The sequence below is a fragment of the Loxodonta africana genome, chromosome 11 (assembly GCF_030014295.1).
Source record: "Loxodonta africana isolate mLoxAfr1 chromosome 11, mLoxAfr1.hap2, whole genome shotgun sequence".
NCBI lineage: Eukaryota > Metazoa > Chordata > Mammalia > Proboscidea > Elephantidae > Loxodonta > Loxodonta africana.
Genome location: NC_087352.1, coordinates 101769022 through 101781648, shown reverse-complemented (window position 1 = coordinate 101781648; position 12627 = coordinate 101769022). Strand labels below are relative to the sequence as shown.

The window sequence follows — 12627 nt, the reverse complement described above, 5'->3', positions numbered from 1 at the left end:
TTTTCCCCCAGTTCTCTGAGCTGAGCTGAAGTCTGAGAAATACTGAGTGTATTCTTCCCTTTTGGTTTTTAAACTCCATGTTGTTGCACACGTCATTATAATAGTTTACACTTTTTCTTCTTGAGCCACCCTTTGAAATCTTTTAGCTCTTTAATTCTATCATTTCTTCCATTTGCTTTAGTTACTCTACATTTAAGAGCAAGTCTCAGTTTCTTCTGACATGTATTTTGTTTGTTTCTTTCTTTTTAATGACCTTTTACTTCATGTATGATGTCCTTGATGTTATCTCACAATTCTTCTGTCTTCAGTCATCACTGTTTAACGCATCAAATATATTCTTGAGATGGTCTCTAAAGTCACGATAAATATACTCAAGGTGGAAACCCTGGTGGCACAGTAGTTAAGAGCTATGGCTGCTAACCAAAAGGTCGGCAGTTCGAATCTACCAGGCGCTCCTTGGAAACCGTATGGGGCAAGTTCCACTCTGTCCTATAGGGTCGCTATGAGTTAGAATCGACGCGACAACAATAGGTTTTTTTTTAATTTAATTTTATTTTTAAATACTCAAGGTGGTATTTTGGCTTTCATGGGTAGTACAAACCAAAAACCAAACCCGTTGCCGCTGATTCGATTCCAACTCACAGTGACCCTACAGGACAGAGTAAAACTGCCACATAGGATTTCCAAGGAGTGGAGTGCCTGGTGGAAGCCCTATGGGGCAGTTCTACTCTGTCCTATAGGGTCGTTATGAGTCAGAATTGACACGATGGCAGTGGGTTTGGAAACCCTGGTGGCATAGTGGTTAAGTGCTACAGCTGCTAACTAAAAAGGTCAGCAGTTAGAATCTATGGGGGCAGTTCTACTGTCCTATAGGGTCGCTATGAGTCTGGGTAGTAGGGATAATTAATGCAACTAATCTAGTCAATGGTTTTAGGTCTTTTCAATGGACAGAGCTAGAACATAAATATGTGTTTATATATACATTTAATTTTATCTGGAAATAATTTCAAACTCACAAACAGAAAAATACTAAACACCATATATGTTAATATTTTACCCATTTGCTTTATAATTTGCTTTGTCACTTTCTATATATCTATACATATTTATGTATCTATATACATCATTTTTTCTGAACAGTATAAGGGTATATTACACGTATCATGGCCCTTTATCCCTAAATACTTCAGAGATTATTTCCTAAGAAAAAAGGATATTCTCTTAGGTCACCACAGCTGTCAAATTTATATTGACATGATACTAATCCACTGCCCATTATTATAATTTTGTCAATGATCTAATAATGTCCTTTATAATCACCCTCCCTCCAGTACAGGATCCAATCTAGGAGCACATATTGCCTTAGTGATCTTCTTTTTAAACTGTCTGGAACATTTCCCCTGAATTGGTTTTGTACCATTCTCCATTTCCATCAGTAATGTACAAAAGGCCTGTTTTCTCGTGTCTTCGTCAATATAGTCTATTGTCAAGCTTCTGAATTTTCCCAATCTGATGGCTTAGAAATAGTATCCTGGTATAGTTTTAACTTTCATTTATCCTGTTTTGAGTGAAGTTTAACAAAAGACATTTTTATAGCTCTGTGAATTGTGAATTCCCATTTTTCTACTGGAATTTTGGATACTTTTTTCTCAACTTTTAAAAGTTCTAATAAATTCTGGATATTAGCCCTTTATTTGTGATATATGTTGTGAATACATTTCTCCCATTTGTCTCTTAAATTTGCTTAATTTCTCCCATTTTTTGGTAGTCAATCTTTTTTTTTTTTAAATTGCCTTTGGAGTTTAAGGATAACAGAATGTCCTTCCCTATACTAAGGTTAAAGAGGAACTCACCTGTGTTTTTAGTATTTGTACAGTTTTATTTTTTACATTTAGATCTCTGATCCATTTGGAGTTTATTCTTAGATATGGTGTGAGGAATAAATTTAATTTTATCTTTTTTCCAAATACCTATTCAGTTGTCCTAATTTTAAAATAAATACCTATCATTTATTAAAAAGAATTTTATATGTATATGGGTCTATTTCTGGATTTCCTATTCTGTTACACTGATCTGTCAATTTACATGTTGGTACTACATTATTTTAATTATAGAGGCTTTGTTTTATCTTTCAATATCTAATAGGGTAGTTGTCTCTCAGAGCTCTTTCTTTTCAGTGTTTTCCTAGCTACTTTTTGTGTGCTCATTTTCCCACATGAATGTTAGGCTCAACTTGTGCAGCCCCATAAAAAACCTTGCGGGAATTTTTATAGCATTAAATGTATAATTTAACTTAGGAAGAAATGACAGCTTGACGACATCAAGAAGTTCTAACTAAGAACAAGGGCTGTCTTTCCATTTGTTTAAGTCTACTTTTGTGTCTCATTTTTATATTTTCTACACATAGATTCTGAACATTTACAATTGTTTATTCTTAAATATTTTACCTTTCAGCTGCTACTATAAATGATATTTTCTCACTTATTATATTTTCTAAATGGTTATTATTTGTGTATATGAACGCTATTGGTGTTTGAATGTTAATTTTATACCCTACTACCACTGGGTAAATTTTTTTATTATTGAAGTTAATCACTGATTCTCTAGAATTTCTCAGGTATGCTAACATGTTACTTGCCAAGAGTTTATCTCTTCATTCCCTATAAATTTTTTCCAATTTTGTCTTCTCTAGTCTAATAATTTGCTGAGCAAATAATCTGAGAGGCCGGACTATATGAAGAAAAACATGGCATCAGGACTGGTGGAAGACTCATTAACAACCTGTGTTATGCAGGTGACACAACTTTGAAAGTGAAGAGGACCTGAAGCACTTATTGATGAAGATCAGAGACCACAGCCTTCAGTATGGATTACACCTCAACATAAAGAAAACTAAAATCCTCCCAACTGGACCAATGAGCAATATCACGATAAACAGAGAAAAGATTGAAGTTTTTAAGGATTTTATTTACTTAGATCCACAATCAACACCCATGGAAGCAGCAGTCAAGAAATCAATGCACTGCACTGGGCAAATCTGCTACAAAAGACCTCTTTGGAATGGTAAAAAGCAAGGATGCCACTTTGAGGACTAAGGTATGCCTGACCCAAGCCATGGTATTTTCAATCGCCTCATCTGCATGGGAAAGCTGGACAACAAATAAAGAAGACCAAAGAAGAACTGATGCCTTTGAATTATGGTGCTGGCAAAGAATACTGAATATACCATGGACTGCAAGAAGGATGAACAAATCAGTCTTGGAAGAAGTACAGCCAGAATGCTCCTTAGAAGCAAGGATAGCAAGACTTTGTCTCTCACGTACTTTGGACGTGTTATCAGGAAGGACCAGTCCCTGGAAAAGGACATCATGCTTGCTAAAGTAGAGGGTCAGCAAGGAAGAGGAAGACCCTCAACTAGATGGACTGACACAGTGGCTGCAACAATGGGCTCAAGCATAACAACAATCATGAGAATGACACAGGACTGTGCAGTATTTCGTTTTATTGTACACGGGGTTGCAATGAGTCAGAACTGACTCGAGAGCACCTGACAACAACAAGACTAATAATTGCTTTGCCTGCAACCTCCCCACAATGTTAAATAGTAGTGGAGAGTCTTGCCTTGATCTTGACCTTAATAGGAATGTCTCTAGGGTCTCCTCATTAAGATGCTGAATTTAGGACTGAAGTATATATTTTTATCATGTTAAGAAAATACAGTGGACTCCTTTAAAAGTGGTCTCTTAATTACAGTGAAACCCTTATGACAGCATGCCCCTTGATGTGAATTTGGTATAATGAGAATAGTGGAGGCCACAGAATGGACGGCAAGCCAGGAAAAGAAACAGTAAATGCACCTATCTGGCAAAACTGGTGAGGAAGGGGATGATTCTATGTGTCCTCAATGTTCTGCGGCTCAATCTCTTAAAATCAGACCAAAAAAATGAAAACACAACTAACTAATCAGGAAATTTCTAGAACTGTTGCTAGAAGTCCTACCCAAACACAGGACACAGAATTGTCACTGAACTATAGGTCTAACAGGGTCAGTTTTAGATTGCACAGCTAGACCACCAAAACTCATGCTCTGCTAGTTGTGCAGGCTTATCTTGTCATTTTATCAATCTCACAATCAAGTAAGCCTACATTCTACACAATTAAGTTTTATGGATTCCCATGAATGGCTGGGTTTTACTATACTTATTTGGAAGTCATATTAACTGAAAACTCTATCTTAATTATAGAACTTTATATAGAAGCCATCTGAGAATTCTTAAAAAGAGAAAAAAAGCAAAGAATGTTCACAGAGATGTAATACTTATTGCAAAATTCCAAGTGCTGGATCATGTTGTAAATAGGCTTCCAAAGATCATTTAAAAAATAACTGCAGCAATACCACTCACCACCACCAGAAATTAAAAACACTTTCCTCAAATATTGGCAAGGATCTAGAGCAACCAAACTCTAACACAGTGTTAGTGGAAGTTAGTGCTACAACACTTTGAAAAATAGTCTGGCAAGTTCTTCTAAAACTAAACATCAACCTATGCTATAACACAGCAACTCCCCTCATAGCTTTTACTCAAGAGTAATGAAAACATATACCCTCAAAAAGACTTGTACAAGAATGTTCTTAGCAACCAAGAGCTAAAAGCTGGAAACGACTCAGGTGTTTATAAAGGATAAACAAACTATGGTATATTCATATAAGGGAATACTACTCAGTGATAAAAAAAGAATGAACGAGTGATATTTGCAACAACAATATGCTAAGTTAAAGAAGTCTCACACACATGCTGCATGAAGATGCTCTAGAATACGCAACAGTAATCCACGGTGAAGAAACAGTGGTTGCCTTGGGTGTGGGTTAGGGGAAGTTGACTAGTAGCTGGTGAGTATACTTTTTTGAAGTTTATTTCATATTTGTACATTTTTGCAATAAAATGTTGGGATTTAACAGTACTGAAAGTGGTTATGTTATAGACAGCACAAATAGTAAAGGAATAATTGTAATTTGGGACGATCTTTTCCATGTTAGCATCTTATCTAGATTTTGAAAGTGCTGTATATTTAGGATTGTGAATGGCAGTGAAGATGGAAAATCATTAGATGGCTAAAACGTGGTTCTGGTGATGATCAAATGATAGACACTGGCATTTCACACTGATGTTGAAATACACATATACTCAGTACTTAGAAAAATTTATAAACACTACTTTAAATGGCTGCATGAAATGCTCAACACTTTTAAAATTATTTCTCTGCCTGTTTTTGGACATTTAGGTCATGATTAACATCTTTATACATGCACCTTTTATATGATTTCGTCCTTATGAATTTTTCATAAATATGAACAAACTGCTTTTCAGAAAACACTCTCAAAATCAGGGTATGATGCCAGGTTCACTGGAACCTCACAAACATCTGGATACTGTTTCTTAAAATCTTTACCAATTCTAACAGGGCAGTGACACTTCTGCATACCAGGCATCGTGTTACACTGGAGACCGGCCCGTGGCTTTCTATTTGTGTAACTTTCTCACGGTTATACCAGGATTTTGCTGGCTTAGATAAAGAAGGCACTGTTTTTAAAAGCTTAGATGAGTGAGAATAGTACCGTTTGTCAACCTGACTGTGCTTGCATCTGCTTCTCCAGCTACATCTCCCTGTCTTCCTCCTTTCATCCCTGTCTCCTCTCTGCTTGTGTGTACATTTATACATACTCATCTTTGAAAAATTTTTTGTGACATCTGTATTTAGTATTCGGTTAAAGTTTAGTATTTTTTTTAATACTGTGGGTCTATTCATTTTCCTATTCCCAATGATGTGCATGCATTTTCACTCATTTTCCTTGATTAGGTTTGCCAGAGGTTTGTCTATGTAATTGATCTTGCCACAGAAACAGCTCCTGGTTTTATTCTATTTGTTGTCTAGTCCATTAAATTGCATCCTAAACTTTTATTAATTTCTTGCTTGTCTTTGGATCTGTTTTCTCCTCCTCCCTTCTAATTTCCGAAGTTCATTTATTTTCCTTCTTTATGAGTTTTATGATGACAGGTATGACTTTTTACTGAACATAGCACAACTCTGGCCAAATCCTGGGCCAACGGTCACATATGTAACATCCACGACTTTGAGACTTTCTTAATAAGAGATTGTATGTGCTGACTCTATGAGTCGGAATCAACTCGATGGCACTGGGTTTGTTTTGTTTTTTTTTTGGTATGTGCTGAAAAAAACCCACTAAAGTTTCCAACTAGTATTGTGTTTCTGTCAATTCTGCCTCAGACCACTAACATTTGCTTCACATATTTTAACAATGTTAAAACATATTCACTTTAAAAAAAATCTTTTATTTATTGTGCTTTAGGTCAAGGTTTACACCTCAAGTTAATTTCTCATGCAAAAATTTATACACATATTGTTATGTGACCCTAGTTACAATCTTGATGTGACAACACACTCCCCCACTTTGCACCCCAGGTATCCCATGTACATTCAACCAGTTCCTGTCCCTTTCTGCCTTCTCATCTTGCCTCTAAAGAGGAGCTGCCTCTTTAGTCCTGTGTATGTACTTGAACTAAGAAGCACACTCTTCACAAGTATTATTTTCTGTTTTATAGTCCAGTGTAATCTTTGTCTGAAGGGCTGGCTTCAGGAATGGTTTCAGTTCTGGGTTAACAGAGAGTCCAGGAGCCATGTCTTCAGGGGTTCCTCTAGTCTCAGTCAAACTATTAAGTCTGGTCTTTTTACGCAAATTTGAGTTCCGCACCACACTGTTCTCCTGCTCTGTCAAGGACTCTCTGTTGTGTTCCCTGTTAGGGCAGTCACTGGTGGTAGCCGGACACCATCTAGTTCTTCTGGTCTCAGCCTGATGGAGTCTCTGGTTTATGTGGCCCTTTTGTCTCTTGGGCTAATATTTTCCACGTGTCTTTGGTGTTCTTCATTCTCCTTTGCTCTAGGTGGGTTGGGACCAATTGATGCATCTTAGATGGCTGCTCGCAAGCTTTTAACACCCCAGACGCCACTTACCAAAGTGGGATGCAGAACATTTTCTTAAGCTTTGTTACGTAAATTGACCTAGATGTCCCCTGAAACCATGTTCCCCAGACCCCTGCCCCTGCTACTCCGTGCCTTGAAGCATTTGGTCGTGTTCAGAAAACTTCTTAGCTTTTGGTTTAGTTCAACAGTGCTAACTTCCTCTATACTGTGTGTTGTCCTTCCCTTCACCTAGGACAATTCTTGTCTACTATCTGGAATCGACTCGACGGCACTGAGCTTGGTTTTTTTTTTTGGTATCTGGCTAGGGAATGTCCTTCTCCCACCCTCCTCACCCTCGTAACCATGGAAGAATGTTTTCTTCTGTGTTTAAACCTTTTCTTGAATTCTTGTAATAGTGGTCTCATACAGTATTTATCCTTTTGCGACTAACTTCACTCAGCATAATGCTTTCCAGATTCATCCATGTTGTAAGAAAACTGTCTTCACTTTGTATTACACCCTGTATTAACACAAAATTATCTTCTTTTGTGAAGCAATGCTTTCTGACTTTAATTCTTTTTTGTCTAATGTTAACAGACCATAATTCTTGCTTTTTTGTTTTTTTAAAAGTATTACTTAACTATTTTATATTTTCAACTATCAGAGAAAAATGGTTCTCATATAACCTAATTAAAGCAGGTATTCAAAACATCAGTTTACTATACCATTACTGCCATCCCCCCACTTCAAATGTTGTTAGACTAATTTGGAATTTAAATTCCAGATTGTTACTACTTTTTTCCGTTTTTAAGCATGACTGACTAAATTATCAGTTAATTTGACAACTGTTGAATTTTGAATTATAGTGTTGGCAAAGAATATTGAATATACCATAGACAGCCAGAAGAATGAACAAGTCTGTCTTGGAAGATATACAGCCAGAGTGCTCCTTGGAAGCAAGGATGGTGAGACTTTGTCTCACGTACTTGTGGCATGTTATCAGGTGGGACCCATCCCTGGAGAAGGACATCGTGCTTGGTAAAGGAGAGGGTTGGCAAAAAAGAGGAAGACACTCAACGAGATGGACTGACACAGTGGCTGTTAATGATGGGCTCAAACATAATATTGTGAGGATGGTGCAGGAACAGGCAGAGTTTCGTTTTGTTGTACACAGGGTCACTATGAATCAGAACTGACCCAACAGCAGCCAACAATGACAACAATTTGACTATATTTACAGCAATTATTTAAGCATCCTTTTTGAAGTCAATACTCACAGTCAAACCTGTTTTGTTCCATGACTCCCTTATTTTTTTGTTCCTAACTTGGCATCATTCTTAAATCAGTTGGTACATCTACAATTAATTTTTGTTCAACAAGGTGGTAAGAACGTTATTCAGAAGGTGTGTTCTTTCTGTTGCCTATCCACGTGAAAGATAATTTAGCTATAGTTTTTTTTACACATAAAAGTAAAGGGTAGGCCATCGTGCCTCAAAACTACTTATTGTTGTCCTATTGCATTTTGCAACGGCTGGAATTAAATGAATATGGCTTGATTTTTATTCTCATATGTAATCTAATATAAAAGCTGTACAAGCAGTCCCTGACCTATGATGTATCTGAGTTACAACAAACTGCACTTATGACCCGTCTGATTTTTTTTTTCACATCTTATTGTTAGTAATATGTACTATAGACAATGTTGCAGCATGTGATTTGCTGATGTTATTTCTTGTGCCAGCCCTCAAGGACAAATTAAGATCAGATTTATAAAGATACTGATAATAAGAATGAAAACTAAAAAAAAAAAAAAAAGAGGTATTCAACTTACATCAGACCTGACTTATGACGGAGTTGTCGGAACAGAACACCGTCGTTAAGTCAGGGACCACCTGTATTACCTAATTGCTTGTAGGAATTATTCCCTTTAAGATTCTGTAAGGATATGGCCAGTTCTAAGACTCATAAAATTCTTTTTTGTTGATTTTTGCCTGAAATATGGCGAGTCTTTCTACCTGTATACAGAAGAGTCTTCAATAATTTTTTGTTATATCTGTGATTCTTTTTTAATTCTGAGTATGCCAGAAAGTTTTCTGAAATTTTCTTTTGATTTTTCCTTTTAAAAACTGTGTTTCTAAAGAAATTTCCCCTACCCAGTATCACATGGCCAGAATTCAACCACCTATCACAAAACTAAAAATGCAAAGAAGACTCATTTGTGTTAGGAAAAGACATGAAGGGTTTTAGTTAGTAACTTTAAAAATCATAACATAATGAAAAGAAGTCAGAGTAGCAGAGGTGTTAGCTATGCGTGGGAAAACGTTCTGCAGCAGGCTTGAATGTAATAAAGAAAGAGTTGAGCTCTTTGTGGAAAAAATCAGGGAAACTGGACAACGGCACTATGACTCCATTTACAAAAGGGTATTGTGTAGCAAATACCTAGGTTTCTAAACTCATCAGTCTTAACAGCTAGCTAGCATTTTCTCAGGTACCCACAACATTTTATGTATTATAAACAAGCCAGACATTATTAAATATTATGTCAAAGATACAGCTGAATATAGATTATTTGAAACCAACCTGTATAACTTTCATCATCATCAGATAAAGGAACCTCTCTTTTTAGCAGCAATTCCAACTCCTCTGTTTCTGCTACATCCACTGGACGCTCCCCATGTTTATTTGCTTGAAATGGGTTTCCACCGTGACGAAGTAATAGTTTCACTATCTGTAACATTTAAATAGTAGGAAGGTTTAGTCCTTCATAGATTTCATCATTTCAACCATTTTCTTGATAACACTCGTAATATCCTTCTGCCTGATTTACTCTGCATTCATCTCTCACAGTGTCTATTCTAAATTATTACTATTTCCAAGTTCCACTTTCACCGACACCCCCCATCTGATGGCCTTATCTATTACAAAGAAATTCCCTCCTCATTTTTTAAACTGAGCCACTTTATACCTAATCTCACTGCTTTTCTTCTTGTTCTATCACACATTGACCAAGTTATTTATTGAGTGCCTGTTAACAAGCCCTGCACCAAGTTTTCCAGATAAATCAATGAAAAAGACTAACAAGGTCCTTGGTCTCTTGAAACACACATTTTTACAGGAAGCCTCAAAAGAAATATTTTCCTTCATTTAAGGCTAATCTCACTAGTAATGCTCTTAATCTTTTTCTCTTCTCCGTCTCCCAGGAATTGAAGCTATCATTACGTGAAGGATTTACTTAGAAACTAATGAAGCTTAAACTTCAGGGTCCCCTACTTTCATGGGTCCTCTACAAGAGCCTAATTTTGTATTTGTTAATTTAAAATTTTTCTTAAAGAAACCCCCTCCTGTTCCATCAGAATACATGAGTTTCATCCTCCACACAACCAGGATCTTCCCAGTTGCCATTTCATTTCTTTTCCTTCTCATCCTCTTCCTTTCTGTTCTTTTAACCTCTTTTTTGATTAGCCTCTCTCTAGCAATCAATTTTATACTTCACGTCTCTTTCATCTTAAAAAAAAAAAAAGCAATAACAAAACAAAATATAAACAAAACAAGAAACTTTGTCCAAATCTATATCCCCCTCATCTGGCTAAATAAATCAAATCTCTCCTTCACAGTCGAACTCCTAAAGAGATGTTTACCCTTGCAGCCTCTACTTTCTTACTGGCCTGTTCCTTTTCTACCTGCAATTATCTACTGTCAGTCCTATGAAATGGCTCTTCTAAGGCCTGTAAGGATCCAAGCCAATGATTGTTTTCCTAGGGCTCTGTCCTTGATCCACTTTCTCATGTCCTAGTCAGCATCATCTCCTTGGAGATCTCATTTACTCTGACAGTCTGAATGTGATAACAATTACACGATTCATTCATTTTCATTCTGTCTCCCTCAACCTATTTTTTTCTTGAGCTTCAAATGCTCATAGCATACAACCATACTGAATATATTTATATTTTAATATACAAAAACTTAAAACAGGTCCCAAACTGAATTCATTAAACTTGTATCCTCAGCTTTTCTCTCTTTCTTTCTCAGTGGCTAGCACCAAAATCTACCCAGTCACTGTAGCCAGAAACTTGGGAGTTATCACTGGCTCTTCTTTTTCACTCATAGTCTATATCAAATAGTTGATCAAGTGCTATTAATTCTGCTTCCTTAAGTTCTCTTCTTGTTTTGATCTTTGAATGACATTGGTACACTCTTACCTTCATCATGTATCTCAATGTATCCTTATATCTCAATAAGGAATATTGCAATATTGCCTAAACAGATTCTTTTACCTCCACACTGTTGCTACAGTATATTTCAAACTCAAATCTGATTATGTTTTCCCCTGTTTAGGTTTAAACCCTTCAGTACCTCCAATGCCTATTAAATGATTCCCAATTTGTGTGCTGGGGACCTCTGGGGAACGGGGCCATGATACCAACTAATCTGAAACTTGAATGATTTGTCTTTTATGTACTATTATCCCTCAAATGTACACACGTATTGCTGTAATTTAATACAGCTTTGTTTAAAAGCTTTGTTAACTTAGTCAATAGACATTCAAAGCACAACTATCATTCTTTACTGTCTCTTAAAACTCTTTAATGTTAATAAGGCCATTCTATAAAGCTGAGGATGGAATTCTAACTTCTTAGACAGTTATACAGTAATTCCAGAAACCAGCTGCTACCTCATTTCCCAGTCACATCTCTTATCAAACCCTAAGTGTTCCAACTATTTGTAGTTACTGTATCATACCATGCTAATTCATGTTTCCTTACTTTTTCTCATTTCACACTATTCTCCTCAACTGGAATATTCTTTCCAAAGATACCTGACTCGGTAAGCACACACTCAGTTTTGAAGACCTAGGTCAAGAGCCATCTCCTCTGAAGATGCCACTTCTCCAGGTTGAATTAACCACTTCTGTCTTCGAGCTCAAACTGTTATCATGTCCTTACTTCTATCATAGCAGATGTAACCCTATACTACGATTTATTAACATTTACCCCATTTATTTTATACTACAAGTACTCTAAGCTTCACACGGGATCTTTATTCATCTTTGTATTCCTAACACATGAATATGGTGTTTTCTGGTACTCAGAAAACATATCATGTTTGCTTAAAGAATATTTACATTAGTAATATGAAACAAATAAATATTAACTTCATTTACCATTAAACAATTTTAAACAAGATGCTATAAATGAAGAATTTCTAACAAATTAAAGTATTTAAGAATAATGAAGATTTATAGTTAATTAAATAATAAAATTTTATTCTAGACTATGAAAGAAAAAGTTATTGTAGAAATTTGGAAATGTAAGAATGTATAAAGAAAAGGAATTACTCATGATTGCAACTGTTAATATTTTATTCACCTTTTTCTTTAATTTTAAATTTTTACCAAATTATACATACTGTTTTTTAATGCTTCAAAAAGATCAATTAGCTTTTTAAAAGCTACTTGTGAAGAACAAGTGCCCCTGACACTTATCTCCATATACGTAAATAACGTGCTTAGCTCGCTCTTCTGTATTTTTCAGTTTTAGGTTTTGTCTCCTTTTTCTCACAACGGGCAGACAGAGTCAGATCTCTTTCCCCAGTTTTCCCCGCAACCTGCCCCACACATAACTCCCTTTCTCCTACCTTCCCAATATA

At 36.0% G+C, this 12627-nt stretch overlaps 1 protein-coding gene across 8 annotated transcripts in view; it reads right to left on the bottom strand.

Moving 5' to 3' along the window:
- Positions 1-12627, bottom strand: part of ANKRD12 (ankyrin repeat domain 12) — a 167795-nt gene that overhangs the window by 65607 nt on the left and 89561 nt on the right. For 7 of the 8 annotated variants that reach the window (XM_064294718.1, XM_064294715.1, XM_064294714.1 and 4 more), the window contains one exon: positions 9562-9709. In XM_064294718.1, the coding sequence (XP_064150788.1) occupies positions 9562-9709 (148 nt within the window). Of the gene's footprint in view, positions 1-9561; positions 9710-12627 lie in introns of those variants that run through there. The other variant, XM_064294722.1, reaches the window with a different exon arrangement.